Source organism: Cryptotermes secundus, unplaced genomic scaffold (assembly GCF_002891405.2).
Source record: "Cryptotermes secundus unplaced genomic scaffold, Csec_1.0 scaffold72, whole genome shotgun sequence".
Taxonomy (NCBI): domain Eukaryota; kingdom Metazoa; phylum Arthropoda; class Insecta; order Blattodea; family Kalotermitidae; genus Cryptotermes; species Cryptotermes secundus.
The window spans coordinates 1,265,268-1,280,984 of record NW_019730103.1 but is presented as its reverse complement, the minus strand read 5'-3'; the positions used below and the strand labels follow the sequence as shown (position 1 = coordinate 1,280,984).

At 42.0% G+C, this 15,717-nt stretch overlaps 1 protein-coding gene across 3 annotated transcripts in view; it reads right to left on the bottom strand.

Moving 5' to 3' along the window:
• Positions 1-508: 508 nt before the first annotated feature.
• The window catches only part of LOC111865984, a 15,479-nt gene continuing 270 nt past the window's right edge, over positions 509-15,717 (bottom strand). Inside the window, exons 1-3 of one of the 3 annotated variants that reach the window (XM_023854433.2) lie at positions 9,064-9,173; positions 4,798-4,955; positions 509-1,716 (exon numbers count right to left, since the gene is read on the bottom strand). In XM_023854433.2, the coding sequence (XP_023710201.1) occupies positions 1,491-1,716; positions 4,798-4,955 (384 nt within the window). In that variant the 5' untranslated portion in view covers positions 9,064-9,173 and the 3' untranslated portion in view covers positions 509-1,490. Of the gene's footprint in view, positions 1,717-4,797; positions 4,956-6,961; positions 6,998-9,063; positions 9,174-15,717 lie in introns of those variants that run through there. The other 2 variants (XM_023854432.1, XM_023854434.2) reach the window with 2 other exon arrangements.

Below are 15,717 nucleotides of genomic sequence, written 5' to 3'. Positions count from 1 at the left end.
CACTGCCACCTGATGTGTCTGAGGCTGCTACTCTTCCTCTCTCCTGCCTTGGAGCACTGGCACAAAGAAGTGGTGAGATTTGAAGGGAACAGCCTTCCCATTGTAGTCCTGGATGTCCTCTGCAACTTCCTTTTCTGCATCTCCTCCTTCACATGTCTGCAGCCCCAATAATTGGCAGGATGCAGGTCTTCTCCTTCCACCAACCAACAGTTGCAGCAGGTTGAGGTGGGTATTCCCTTTCTCAGGGCACTCCTTGCAATTTGCCCAGACATGGCCGAACTGCTGGCAGTTATGGCACTGCATAAGACCATTCTGAGCTCTATATATGCCTCCGCCCTGATCGCAATGTGGCAGAGGCTTCACAGTCGGAAAAATTTCTTGGGATTTTGTGTCCTCGGCAAGGTTATTAGGTTATTATGGTTGATACAGGATACATATAAAGAAAGCTTACAGGCATTAACTTCTTGTAAAACTATCACTGTGAATATCGAGATAAATGAGTACAAGATCAGTGAGAAAAATCATATTCTTTTAATCAAAGACTAGAAATCTTAATTTTATTGCATAGAATGAATGGATAACTATAATTTTGCCTCTGGTTCTGTAGGGGCGTGAAACGTCGTCTATGACATTAAGGCAGGAACATAGACTGAGGGTTTTTGAGAACAGGGTGTTGAGTTGAGGATATTTGGACCGAAGAGGGATGAAGTGACAGGAGGTTGGAGAAGTGGGGGTGACATGAAAATGTGCCAGGTCACTCCCGTCAATACCAAAATATACAAAAATTCATTGTTTTCAGTAAAAAAAAATATGAAGTGAATATTACTGTCTTCTGGAATGTGCCATATAGCCTGGTAGGACGTTGGAAATATTTTGCAGAATTCTCTCGCCTTCATCTTCTAGGTACACTCTTCTACCCTGAATACAGGTGCAGTAGGTTCATTTGCAATACTTGAGACTTTATGCCAGATTACACTGCACCACATTCCAGAAGACAAGAATCGCCATATTTATCGCCTTGAAAAACTCTAAATCTACAGGAGAAGAAGATGACATCAATGGAAGTTAGCCCTCTCTTTGTCTTGGAATTTGAATATCAGCTTTTGCTGAAGGAACCCCTAAAAAATAGCAGAACTTAGTGAACCTTGTTTTTTAATGAAGTTCAGCGTAAAATTGACGTAGCTGTCTTTCCAGAATGTTTCAAGTTATGAGGTTAGCTATTTCAGATGGTTACTGATTTTAAAAATTTATGGTTGAACTTTGTGTTCATAGTTTGCATAGAAAAATAAAAATATTTAAATATCATTTGCAAGCCTTAATTAGATATAAACAATATATCATATACATATTTTGAAATTGCTTTTAAGGCTACAGAATAACAAAGGATGCTGCAACTTGGTAGAATGGTTCTCCAGATCCTATATAGAAGTCAGACAAAACTGTAAATACATTTTATTGTGTACTGAGAGGAAGGAACCGAAGTGTGCAGGTCACTCATCGACTGTCACAGTCCTGAAGATCTGGTTTGGCCCACCATGCTTGGGGAAGACGATGACGGGTGCCCCAGGCTCTGTGCTGCCTTCTGATATGTCCAACACCTGATCAGTCTCGCTTCTGATAGTGCCATCCTCTTCAAAGTGCCACAGCTGATTTGGGCCACCATGTGGTTCAAATGTGGACACATTTCCAGTTTCCTGGTTCACATCCAGCACCAGTCTGAACATAAATATTCCAGAGATTTGGACCCTTAGAATTTTTTGTGCTTTAGGTCAAATAAATTAAATAACTGCCTAACACACATTTCCATTAGCTATGCAAATGAATGAACTGTAGTCATTTCTGCATTTATTTAATGATATTGTCAATAATTTGGACTATATAATTTACAATGTTTTAACAGTAATGAATGATGAACTGGAACAAATATGGACGGAAGTGGTCGTGGCATAGTTTAATGCACTGCTTTTGCACTTGGCCGGATGGAACCTCTGTCAGAATAGCCAGAGTGTGGGCTGAGATTTGAGTAGTGTACTTCCTGAATGTAAATGAGAACCGTCGGTGCTTCATCCAACATGCCCAGTGAACGGATGAATGAAAAATCGACTGCGTATTTGACTGACTGGTTAAGTGGTTGCCCAAGAGATCAACAAAACATCTGTGCATCTGGCTGGCTGACTGGCTGGCTGGCCTAATGGATGTCCAAAAGAATGACCACTGTCTGTTCGACAGACCCTAAAACACACTGGGCGAATACTGGACTAGGCAGAACGAAACACAGAGGATATGTCTATACGCTAACATCCAGAATTAACCCAAGGATCCATTTGAATTCATGACTGACTGATTAACTATGTAAGCAAATCTCCACCAGCCAAGAAATGAACTCGGCTAGTACAGAATCTTCCTTTACCACTCAATGAACGTTACATTCTTAAATACGATGTTCATCTAAATCCTACTTAAAAATTCAGTTACAGCACAGAAAATGCAACCCATCTCCATTAAAAGAATTAATCAGTTAATAGTGTTTTGTGAAGTAATCACTGATTTTGTAAGAATTAGACTAAGTTCATAAAACTTGTGGGTCAAAATGCTAAAGTAAGCAGATGCCGTAACTACCGTTCTTTAAACGATTAACTATTCAAACTATTTATCTGGTCTAATGGGACCAAAAATTCATTACTATCATCATAATAGCAGACCTTTGAACTCTATTCAGAAGTTTTTGTATCATTAGCATGACAGTTTTTATACAAGATTTATATATTTGTTATATCTTGATACTCACAGGATCGTTAAATAACAGACTTTAGAATAGAGTACACCTGCTGTCAGGCTCCTTTCAGGCTGATGAATTTGACTGTTTGACATCATCATAACCAGCAAACAACTCACAGCCTTCAGAGTATGGCAACGTGATAAACACTTGTAACATACAGACAAAATAATAACAATATTGATTTTGAGGTTCTCGTGCCAACTACGAGGTCTGTCTTCTAGGACATAACACACACTCATATAGTATAGTATCATCCGGGGCTGGCATAATAAGCCCAGTAGTGGCCGGGATACCAAGAAGACTAAGGCTTACCCCAAAATATGAATACTAAATGGTTACACTCAGTCTTAACTGAAGAATCAAGGTTCTATTACCCAGACCCACTCAGTGTCGTATTAAGTGGAGAAAAGAATTTTTTCATGGGGAGTTTGAACGGCTGGGATCCTACCGCCATTTAGAGCAGAAGTTAAAAAAAATGTGTGGAGCTACACCTCCAGTCCCCATACATATCCAAGTTGCTGTAGTTAATTAAGGAAAGGAACAATTTTACATTTCAGTGTTCAGTCGCAGTAACTCAGAGAGTATAGCAGTAATGTTCGGATACCGTGTGTCTGTTCTGTGTCAACATTTTTCTATGACCACCATGTTCAAAACGGCTGTTTGGTCATCTCATTCCATGAAGCGTAACACATTTGCCTCTCTTTCAGTGGAGGAAGTAAGACTGTTTGAGTAAAAAATTATCATTTCGTGCTATTTGCTAATTTTTGTAGCCAACAGTCTGCCTAAAACCTCCTGCAGAAATACGTAAAAGCTTATTTAAGTGAATGCCAAGTAACAGCCGGCAGGACGCCCATTTCAGTTATACATCTGGTGGTAACGAAAATGTGGAATTTTATTTTAAGGGGGCTCAAGGAAATGCCTACATGTGGATGGGGAAATTTGCACTGTTGCAGCACTGTTAACTGACGTTTTGTTTCCATTAAGGTATACTTTTATATTCTCCCGATTTCCCTGGAACATGCTTTTATGTACAGATGCAGGGGTCTTTTCTCAGAAACTATACATTATAAATCTATTAAATTTATATCAATAATTACACTATTTGCGAAAATACTGACTTTCTTTTACATGTCTTATACCTAAAGTCACGATGTAAAAAAAAAGTAAAAAGTAAAGCTATCGCTGTACCAGGCCGTGAAGGCCCATAGGGTTGTGAGACGTTGAGGGTCCCACATTATCTAGACAATCGGCTCAAAGATGGCGGTAAGGTTGTCACCCTTACTCGCCGGCTGCGCTTTACTGGCCAGGAAAATTATTTAAATAATTCCTGGTACTCATTTCTGTTAGAGGCTGAGTAAACGCCAGGGCCATAGTGCGGCTGGAAGGATTAGGTCAATTGAAAAAAAAATCCAATTACCTCATCGGGACTTGAACCCGCGACCTTCCGGCTTGTAGCATAGCCCCTCTACATATTTTTCTATCGCAACTGTTTATAATAATTAACAAATTTGAAAGAAATCTCTTTAATAATATATTAGATCGATAATTTTTCAACAAAAATAAAAAATACCTCAGTAACTACACACCAGATTTCAAGACTGTAGAATTTGTAGTTGTTCAGAAAAATTCACTTTAACATGACAAATATTACATTGCAAAGATGAGTATAAGTATGAGGGGTGAGCCATAAAAACCGGCCCTCGCACGACGACTTTCAATGATCTATTGTGCTTCCCCTTTGATTTAACCCTTTATTAATCCTACACTTCGAATGAAATGTAGGACTTTGTTTACGGGGGCGTCATAAGTCATTTGGTTCGATGAAAAATTGACCCAGGTGACGATATCTTAGATAAACTATAGCCTCACAATCACGTAAGATGTTTGTGGCTGATTACATTGCAAAGATAGGGCTTACAATATAAACGTTCGTGCCTTCTGGGCGGTGTGCTTGAACACAAGGTTAACTTTCAGTGAACTGTATGGGTAATGAGAGTGGAAGTGCGTGCAGTACGCACCCGTTCAACTTGCTGTAGATCATGCCGTTCTTGTACTCCCACAGCTGGTTGGCGCCCCCGTGGTAAGCAAACATGATCACTTGTGCTTCTGCACCCTCCTCCCCTCCTTTGACGTCCAGCACTAGCTGAGTTTCCGTGTTCTGAATGTAGAACGGCATCTGGACATACACCACAACTTATATACAGGGTGTATCACAACTCAAAGGCATAACTTCAGGAACGGACTCCTCATATAGAGAGAAGAGAAAAAGTATATAACATGGGTCCGGAAATGCATACAATTGCAGTGTAGTAATTGTGTCTGCACGCCACTGAAAAGAATTGGCGACATGAGTGTTTTCTATCGGTGGGTCGGCCTTTCACTGGGAAACGGCTCTGTGATTATCATGACGTCACCTGTGATTACTTCGTGATACATTTTCCTCTGCCAATTCTTTTCAGTGGCGTGCAGACACAATTACTACTCTGTAACTATATGCATTTCCGGACCCATGTTGTCATAAACTTTTTTCTTCTCTCTATATGAGGAGTCCGTTCCTGAAGTTTTGCCGTTCAGTTGTGATACACCTGTATAACAATGTCTGAAGTTCAGGACGTTCAGGCGAATGCAGCGAGAGGAGGCTAGAGGCTGAGACTGTGGACGTTGAGGCGAATGGGTTCAGGTACATTTAACATACTTTAAAAAATTATAGGCCTGCTGGTGACTATGCACAAAACTCCGTCAATAGAAGGCACTGTTTCCAATTCATGGAACAAACGAGCATCTAACTGTTGAATGAAAACTGGCGTGAATGCAATTGGGAGGCGGTAATTCAATCATTCCACCTGCAGCTACGAATTACACTGTTAAGATTGCTGTTTTCTGAAATGTGACGACTTGCAATCTGGTAGATGGTCACTAATTCGTAGGAATCTGATTCCTCAAACTATACATTACAGATGGAAGCAAAAGTTACCTCCGAATCATTTCCTGCCTCCAAAAGTACACAGCTTCTTAAACCAGAAGGCAGTGATCTTCATAGTCAAAGCCTTGAGATCCCCAAATCCTAAATTCATTGTTGTTTGCTTAACTGGATTTGGGCCTAACGGATAGAAATAGAATTAGAATTTTCGGAGAATTTCGAAACAATAAATAAACTCGCCTTACATTAGACTTGCGTCCGTCCGTCTGCTGGTCCTCGCAAAGTAAATTGTACCTGAATCAAACGATTTTGATGAAAATTGGTCTCCCAAGGGACTCACGAGCATATTTTACTGTCTCAGATTCGAGACATCGTTTTACGTCGCCTCCTACGACTCTCAGGCCTACGGTGGAGGTATTCCACCCTGTCTCCACACACGATACTGCCAATTCTCAAAGTAAACGTCAGAGTCACTTTACGACTGGCCAGTTCGTCTTGGTGTCAAGCCCCTTGACACAAACGATCAGAGATCTTTTCTCCAACTGAACCTTTGCGGTTTCAGTTCTTATGTAACATCCTCTCTGACGAGAAGATGGGGTTGTCTGTCATGAGTATGCTTGGTCTTTCGTCAAATGTACATTTCGCACATATAGCATGTTACTGAAAAATTGTTGCTCTTACCCTACGCACAAGTCCTTTATCAGTACAGGCTTTACAGAGCGGATCGTGCCTATCGTATTTATCTTATGCTACAACGGCAGCTTAGTCACTTGAACAGTCGTAAGCTTGATTATCTCCAAGTTTAAGCCTCTTATATTTTTACTGCAAATTCCCAACTGACTCTCTCAACATAACCACTTTGCACGGACGGAACAGAAAACATCGCTTACAATATCATGCTGTCGTGTTTACAGAACCATTGCTTAGAAAGGGATTCTTCTATTGAGGCATTCATGTTCATTTCCTCAAGCATCTGTTTACCGAGCCGTTGCCTAGCAATGAACTATTCAGACTTTCAGACGTCATGTCACAATATGATAACGGGAGTGGCGTTTAGAAGACCAAAATGATGACGACCAAGAGCTGGATGAGGACACTATAAAACTTCGGAATTCCACCGTAACAAATAAAAGTGAAGTGGGATTACCTTAACGAATCTTACTCGACTTACTTGTAACAGCGAAAATGAAACTGTGAGTGCGACCCATGAACTAGTAACGCAGCGATCTTGTCAGGAGGGGCTGAGGAAAACTGAGGCAAACCTTTAACGGGATGGTCAGCATCCCAGCCGACAATCACCGCGAAACACTTCACACATCTCGCTGAGAGGCAAGCGTGGGAACAGCAGTACGTGGACAGCAATTAGCAGAGTTCGGTACGTCGCATGTACTGTGAGGCCTCTGTGAGGTGGCCGGTTCCGTGGTGCTTGGCACGCAGGTATCAACTGCATACGTTAAAACCAGGAGTTTTCACACTTAGTCATAAAGCGACCCCCTTAACTAATTAACAAATTTAAGCGACTTCTCATGATGTACGGTGACAGCAGAACCCAAATAATTCTGTAAGTTCGCTACGACCGACTTGCCAAAACTGTGCATGGGAAAACAATATTTTAAATAATTCCCAAAACAACTCAGTGACCCCCACGAAAACAGTTTGAGAAACTATGGGTTGAGTAGGTTGGAACAGAATTGAGGCTGCTGAAATGAAATGCACGAAAGGTCACGAAAGGAAAACGACATTATTAAAAAAAATTAAAAGTAGAACGTATATTGAACAACATTTGGAATACAAACCAGCTGGATTCAACATGTCGACGGAATGCAAAGAAATGGACTTGCAGAACTATATAAAAATCACAATCCGAATTGATGTATGAACCTATAAAGATACTTTAACTAATAACTGGGCGGATGAGGCCGGAACAGGTCAACAAGTATCCGCCCAACTTTCTGGCTGCTAAATTAGAAGATAATGATGGCCAAAATGCCATGAAACAAGCTCAGCAAGTGGAGAAATTTCACGCAATTTAAGGAACCTGAAAGTAGCTTAACGTGTTTCAGGAGCCCGCCACAGGGCTACCCTACGGAATTTATGGCATGCAATGGAAAATAATGACCCATTTATGATACTATCCTAGTATCTACTCGGTTGAAGTGATTAAATCCACACCCATTACAAAGATGGCAGGACTGGCTACGTCTGGGCCGAGCTTTGAACCAAGAATGGAGCAACTTCGCAATACCGCGGTCACGTAAAAACGCGCCTGTTGCTGAATTCAGTTTTCAGTTGGGCCTCACATAAGTCACTGTAATAGTGATGCTTGTCTAGGTTCATTAGTGCTAGAAGCAACAGTCATTAGGTACTTTCTGCAACAGGTCACAGCTCTTTAAGACATATGATGTAACTAGAAAGTGGTATATAGCTCAGGTAGTATAGTGACTAGACTGTGATATAAACGACGGGGAAATCAGGGTTCTACTTCTTGCAAGAATAAGGGCTTTTCCTCGCCAGTCATTCCGACTCTGGGAGCCACCCAGCCTAACCGATGGATACCGGAAGCTCTTTCCCCGGGGATAAATCGGATGGAGATGAAGCTGACCATTTTTTTTAATTCGCTTAGTGGGCGGTGGAGTCCAACTGGGTCCACTCGGCACGGCGGCCACTGATTGGCCCATTGTAGCCTGCCCCGGGTGATTATGATGATGGAGAATTTGGTGGAATGAAGATTGGCAGGGGAAACCAAAGTACTCGGAGAAGACCTGCCCAGCGCCACTTTGTCCACCACAAATCCCACTTGACCAGACCCGGGATCGTACCCGGGCCGCCGCGGTGGGAAGCCAGCGACTAACCGCTTGAGGTATGGCACCGCCCCCAAGCTGACCACTTACCTCCATTTAGTGTCGAAGTTGCCTCAATTACCACATGTTTTCTTGGCATGGTAATTAACCTTACCAGGTAGCATTTTGGGCACAGTGCGTGATACACGGAACAGGGAGACCTGGTAACTATTCTGCCCTGGTGTTCTACAGTCACTCTCACCACCAACAGTACATTTCACTCTATCCCGACACAGACAACATACCCTATATCAATTTTGACCCCTCAAGGCAGTGTCTACCCTATGTATCACCTGCTTCATCATTAAAAACACCGCATTCTGTCCACATCCTATTTGCGTTTAGTACGAATCTCGAAACAAATTGTACACTGTTTCTCTTTCAGTACCTGGCTGATTTCTGTAACGGAGCGTTGCAGAGCGAGTTTTCTACGAGGCGAAAAATGGCTTTTTAAATATTATTTAACTGCGCTTCAGGCTCTTAAGTGTTAATATTACAGTCTCGTTTTGTAGTGAAACACTTACCTCGAGCGCCTGCCACAAGCTGCTGTTAGTTCACCTGTTTGACCGGTGAGAACTGACGTGATGCCAGAAACGTTTCATGGTCGGTCATAATTCTCTTCGGTGTAGCGGTACACTGAACAGGGCTACCAACTGCGATGAAATAAATATTGATATGCGTCCGTAACGTGAACTTCAGTTGTAGCAGATGACCTCGGAGGGGATGTGAAGGGTTCAATGGCTATAGATAACTGTCTGTTCTCAAAGTTGGCTCTCTAATGTTGTTGCTTTACATAACGTGGTTTAGGTCTTCGATTCTCAAACTGGCTGCCCGTCGGCCTAACATGAAAAAAAGACCGAAATGGAAGAAATTGATGTTTCGTGCATAGTTCTGTTACTAGATGGTTGCAGAACTTCTTCGTTATCATATCGACTGTGTGAGTGTGTCTGTTCATATACACAGGGGTCGGCAAATTTTGGTTCAACTCACCAGTCACAAACATTCTATAGAAAGTGCACCCGAACACTTACTGACGTTCCAAAACGGAGGCTCGTGTTCCTCGTTTGTCCACCATTAGCCCACCACGTGGAACTGCGTAACAGCAAACATAAACATCTCGCTACAAGATTTCTGTATAAATAAATTGGACTGTTGTCGTTTCGCTATTCATGCTGAATTCAAAGCACCATCTGGTGCAACAAGTCTTTATTAAAAAAAATTCTATGTATTCATTTTATGCGTGGTTTATTTAACGATATTTTAATAGCTGTACTATATAGCATTGAATTAATGGGTGTATGAAAATTTGGAAAAGTATAATTAGAATGATCAAGTCGTGGACAGGGCATGTAGCAAGAACGGGGGAGAAGAGGAATGCATATATGATACGGGTGGGAAAGCCAGAAGGAAAGAGACCACTGGGAAGACCAAGGCGTAGGTGGATGGACAATATTAGAATGTATCTCAGAGAGATAGGATGAGATGGTATGGATTGGAGTGATCTGACTCAAGACAGACCAGTGAAGGGAACTTGTGAACATGATAATTAACCTTGGGATTTCATGAAATTTTGGGAAATTCTTGAGTAGCAACACAACTGACGGATTTTCAAGAAGGGCTCAACTAAATCTAATCAAGATGCTGCTTTATTAAAGGCCGCCTGCTTTCTCGTAACATTTTTGTTCCATTTTAATAATCTTCATTTTCTTTGTCTCCCAAGATGGCTCACTGCAGATGATTTGTCTGTTAATCTTTCGTTTCTTTGCCATGTGTATTGCTGGTCTAGTTCAACAAAACCTCAAACCTCATTTTTTTTATTGCTAGTGGGGTGGGACTAAGTCCCTTGTACTGCGGCCACTTCTGGCCTATTGTACCAGCCCCAGATGATAGGTGAGGGTGATTGTGGAGCAATTGGTGGAATGAAGATTGGCCGGGGAAACCGAAGTACTGGGAGAAAACCTGCCCCACCGCCTCTTTGTCCACCACAAATCCCACTTGACCAGACCCCGGGATCGAACCCGGGCCGCCGCGGTGGGAAGCCAGCGACTAACCTCTTGAGCTAGGGCGCGGGACTAACAAAACCTCATACTTTGGCATTTACTGGGTCAAGAAAATTAAGAATATGAATTCGCTTGTCTTACTTAAGGACGCAGTCGCTCTTCATACTTGAGTTCGATTGTTTTGCGATCGACAATAACATGTTGCTTTCCGTGCTCCGTGTTCCCGGTGCACTGTAGCCTTCCGCGCAACTCCTCCCCCAAGTTCACTGTTAGGAAGGCATCACAGTCCGTCGCTGATGGTGTTTGAGGTACTACTTCTGCCTTCCGGCCCTATGAAGCTGCTGTTTTTATTTTCCATTTTTACTGTTTTTATAATTTTAGTAGCAGAAAACGATTTGAATTAAATAAATTATTGGCCTTCTTCGAGTTATGCTGTAAGTATTAAGAAAATTCTTTGAAATGCTCCTAATACATCTCCAATTGATAATATTATTATGGGGGTTTCAAATGTGTTTCAGTCAATCGTATGAAGTTTAATCACACATTTTACTGAATATGCCTGTGTTCCAATAACAAGTGTAACAGACTTTCTTCCTAAATGTTACGACGGTGTAATTAAAATATTATGTTTTACAATTTAGTTTTGTTGTCGTGCTTCGGGCCTCTGTATATAAGGATATGATTATAACAGATCGATTTTCGGTTTAAAGGAGAAACATTTTTAGCGTCTGACAAAATGTTTCTCGTATTCTACTGTAAGGGCTTACGGCAGTTAAGCGTAAGTAAAAGGCTGTAGTAGAGACAGACTGACTTTAAAAATATCGTTTCAAGTTAAATAAGGGACATTTTCACGTGTCTTCAAAGTTAAAATGTTAGTTACCGTCACGGATTAATTCTCATCTACTGCATCACCGCCTTTTGCCCATAATTTCATGAAAACTTCAATACGGTTATCAGCAAATATGACACGAAATTAAAAATAGAGACTAATTTTAAAAATTGGGCTCCAATATATGGAATATTCTTGTAATACTCTGTCCAGTTTGACTGGGAAAGGTGAACGTGCTTGAGATGGGGGAATTGCATCCACATTCGGAGAGATGTGTAGGGATTCGGGAAGGTTTAAATCTGTAGCTTTTATGACAGGGCTATTAAATTCAATGGTGGAGGGGGTGAATTGAAGTTCGGAAATCTAGGATTGTTTGTATTACAAAAATCAAATATAAAAAAATGCATTCAACGAGATTCTTTTTCGTATATTAGATAGGGGCTGTTACAAACCAAAACCTGATTCTGAAGGAAATTAAGAGGAGATTGAACTCGGGTAATGCTTGCTACCATTCAGCGCAGAACCTTTTGTCTTCTCGTCTGCTGTCCAAAAACATAAAAATTAGAATATACAAAACTATGATTTTGCCGGTGGTTCTGTATGACTGTGAAACTTGGTCTCTTCTCCAAGTATAATTAGAATGATTAAGTCAAGGAGGATGAGGTGGGCAGGGCATGTAGCAAGAATGGGGGAGAAGAGGAATGCATATAGGATATTGATGGGAAAGCCAGAAGGAAAGAGACCACTAGGAAGACCAAGGCGTAGGTAGGTGGACAATATTAAAATGGATCTTAGAGAGATATGATGGGATGGGATGGATTGGATTGATCTGGCTCAGGATACGGAGGCCTGCGAAACTTCTGAGGTACACACATCAAGTCAGTTGGAGTAAAGGGGGATGTTCCTAGTAGCATGGGTCAAGTTCGGTAAGTGAAGGAGCCACAACGGTTTGAAAGTAAGATGGAGACGTACCAGATAAATTGTTTTTGGTGAAGCAGCTATTCCCCAGAAAACGTTAGGTGTTTTATCTTTGTAAGGAGACCCGCATTTTTTTTTCTGTGTGGTACAAATCCGTGTGGCCGGCCTTGGAGGCCCATAGTGTTGTGAGACGTCGAGGCTCCAACATTTTCTACACAATCGGTTCACAAACGACGGTGAGATTGTCAGCCTTACGCGCCGGCCGCTCTTTACCTCCAAGAACATTCCAAGAATATTCCTGGTACTCATTTCTGTTAGAGGCTGAGTAGACCCCAGGACCATAGTGCGGCTGGAAGAATTAGGTAATTGAAAACAAAAATTCAATAACAACATCGGGATTCGATCCCGCGACCTTCCGGCTTGTAGCCTAGCGCCGTAACAAACTACGCTACCTCGTGTCCCGATGTCTCACATACAGTTTCAGATATTATGGAGATAAATTTTAGGCAATTAAGGCTTTAAATACGTGAAGTTTTGTCGGACAGTGAATCTGTGTCTCCACAGGATGAACCCAAAAGAAGTCGGGACGTCGCAAAGGAAGGGACGTCGAGACGTCTTTCGCAGCAGCAGCAGCAGCAGCAGCAGCAGCTCATCACCGGTGCCACACTACCAGACATTCGGCGTCCGCCACAGCAGTCATAACAAGTTAGGAAATGTATACATTTTGTAACGATTGTGTCGTGTTTTCTTCTGGATATTTAGACTTTCTATGCAAGGCGAAAGGGAATGCCTAATGGGGAGGTCACGTCCATCTGTTTGCGATCTAGAACCAGCTCCTAAAACCTTGGGCCGATGCTTCAAAAGATCACTGTTTCAGGTATTTCCTTGAAATTTTCTAGCGGTTCCGATTTTCAGCCGTATTAACCAATACAAATTTGCCATGTATGTTTTACTTACTCATGGTGCTGAGCCCTTCTGGAGGAGCCGCCAATTCTGCAGCTACTGAAGAATTTCCCAGCATTTTATGGAACCCGAAGGTTCATTACCGTGTTCACAAGAGCCCTCCACTGGTCCCTATCCTTGCCATGCATATCATAAACCGTTAATCAAAGGTGGGGAAATTCAACATGAGATATTTTTTAATGACGTTAATCGGCCCTTTTTAGAGTTGGTCATATTGACAGACTACAAAGCCTATTTTACGTAAGTCTACAAAGGACATTAATTCAATGTGTAAGTTGTCAAGCTGTAACAATTCTTTCTTGTGAAGAATGCTGCCGTGTGAGATGAGACGCCATGCAGTCTTGTAGATTTCACTAATGTGTCCAAGGAATATATAACCTCCGTCCTGAAGGCCAAATAGCAAGCTGCTTGCTCACTCGTTCTCTCTGCTTATACATTGAACCTGAGGAATGTGGCATTACTTTATTCCGAAACGTCGATATACTTTTTTTTCTTGGCACTACAGCCCCAGTGGGCCTAGGCCTACCTCCATGAACTTCTCCGTTCACTTCGGTTTTTCTAGATCTTACACATTCGGTAGGACTCCTTGGGCGGGTGATCAGCTCGTCGCAAACACAGAAAACGTACACACACAAACTAAACATCCATGCCCTGAGTTGGATTCGAACCCACGATCCCGGTTTCCAAGCGAGCGAAGACAGTACATGCCCTAGACCTCTCAGCTACCGTGACCGGCCGATATACTTATACCAGAATATATTTAAAATAATTAATTTTTATTTACTGCGCCTTTATTCTGTGTGTAGGTATCGGCCTTGCGACGGGCTAATCCTTGTGCATGGAGTCCAACCGACTGTGTAAAATATCAAGAAACTGAAAATGCGGCCAATGTCCAAAATAGGGCTCTGGATGGATGGATGGATGGATGGATGGATGTTTTCTCGCAATAGAAGTAATACGACACTGCCATCGCTGGTCTTCCGGAATTAGGCAGTGTGTAGAATCGTGACGTTTCACACGCACTTACAGCGCTGCGATTCTCTTTCTGAATTCGGACCATTACTTCCACTGTACTTAATGTAATTGGTTTCGGATTTTGCTTTCTCACGTACATAGTACGTAGAAGAATTGCGATATTGACGGATTGACCCGTTTGGAAGTCTTCGAGAATCCGAATGAGCGGTTTCTGTAATGTCTGTCTTGTTGTCTGTACCTACGTTTGTGTGCCTCGCTTACACCCGAACGGTTGCACGGAGTTGAGCCGCATTCCGTATTCAAGAACTTGTCCTTCTTAGGCCTGTGACCGGTGAATACCAACGCACTAGGTCCAAAACAGTGGTCTTACATATGGGCACAAAAACTAAATGGAGTTTTTTCTCCAAAACAGCCAATAACAATTTGAATTAAATTTCAGTAATTTATAGAGACCATCTCCCTAAATGAAACACCGCGCACGGTATTTTCAGGACAAAAAACACATCTACCAGGAGTCCAAATATGAAATGTCGAGTTCATCGAAACTGGTTTCACCGGGCAGACGGATTTCATTGTTGTACGGTATTCAGTGTTTTACTGAGCAGAAATCGATATCGTAATCGAAGTCAAGGTCAATTCGTACATAAGAAAGTATGTGAAATATCACTGCACTGATTTTTATTTTGGAAGAAGGAGACAGTGAGATATACACAAATACTGTGTTCTACTTGTCGCCATGCTTGTGCCTAGTCGTTACCGGATGTGGATATTTGAGATTAATATGACACTTTGGATTAATCTGATGGTTCTGGTGATGGAATCATTTCTGTTACTTCTGACTGGGACTAGGTAGTGAGTTGTTCCTCTAAAGCTAAGTTATTGTGTTTAGGCTTGCTTTGGATCGAAGAATCCAGACGTACTTTTGGACAAATGATACTCCATGTTTGACAGTTGTGTAAGGCAAGAAGTAACCACAGAACACTTCGGGTTTAAGACCCTTCTTGTAACATATAACTAATTAATAAACTTTTAATAGTTGTTCCAGTATCGCTCGGGCACGCGGTAGCGTAGTTGGTTGAGGCAATATGCTACAAGCCGGAAGGTCGTGGGTTCAAGTCCCGATGAGGTCATTGGATTTTTTTCAATTGACCTAATCCTTCCAGCCGCACTATGGCCCTGGGGTCGACTCAGCCTCTATCACACATGAGTACCAGGAATTAATTAATTTTCCTGGGGAGTAAAGCGCGACCGGCGCGCAAGGCTGACAACCTTACCGCCATCTTTGAGCCGATTGTCTAGATAATGTGGGACCCTCAACGTCTCACAGCCCTATGGGCCTTCACGGCCTGGTACAGGGAGAGCTTTACTTACTTACTATATGTTTATTTCCACAGATCATCAGACTCTTCTAAGAAATATGGCAGGTGTGCCCGAAAAATCCCTCTGTGGTCCAAGACAAGCCATAACTTAAAGCACACAAAATCTTCGATATC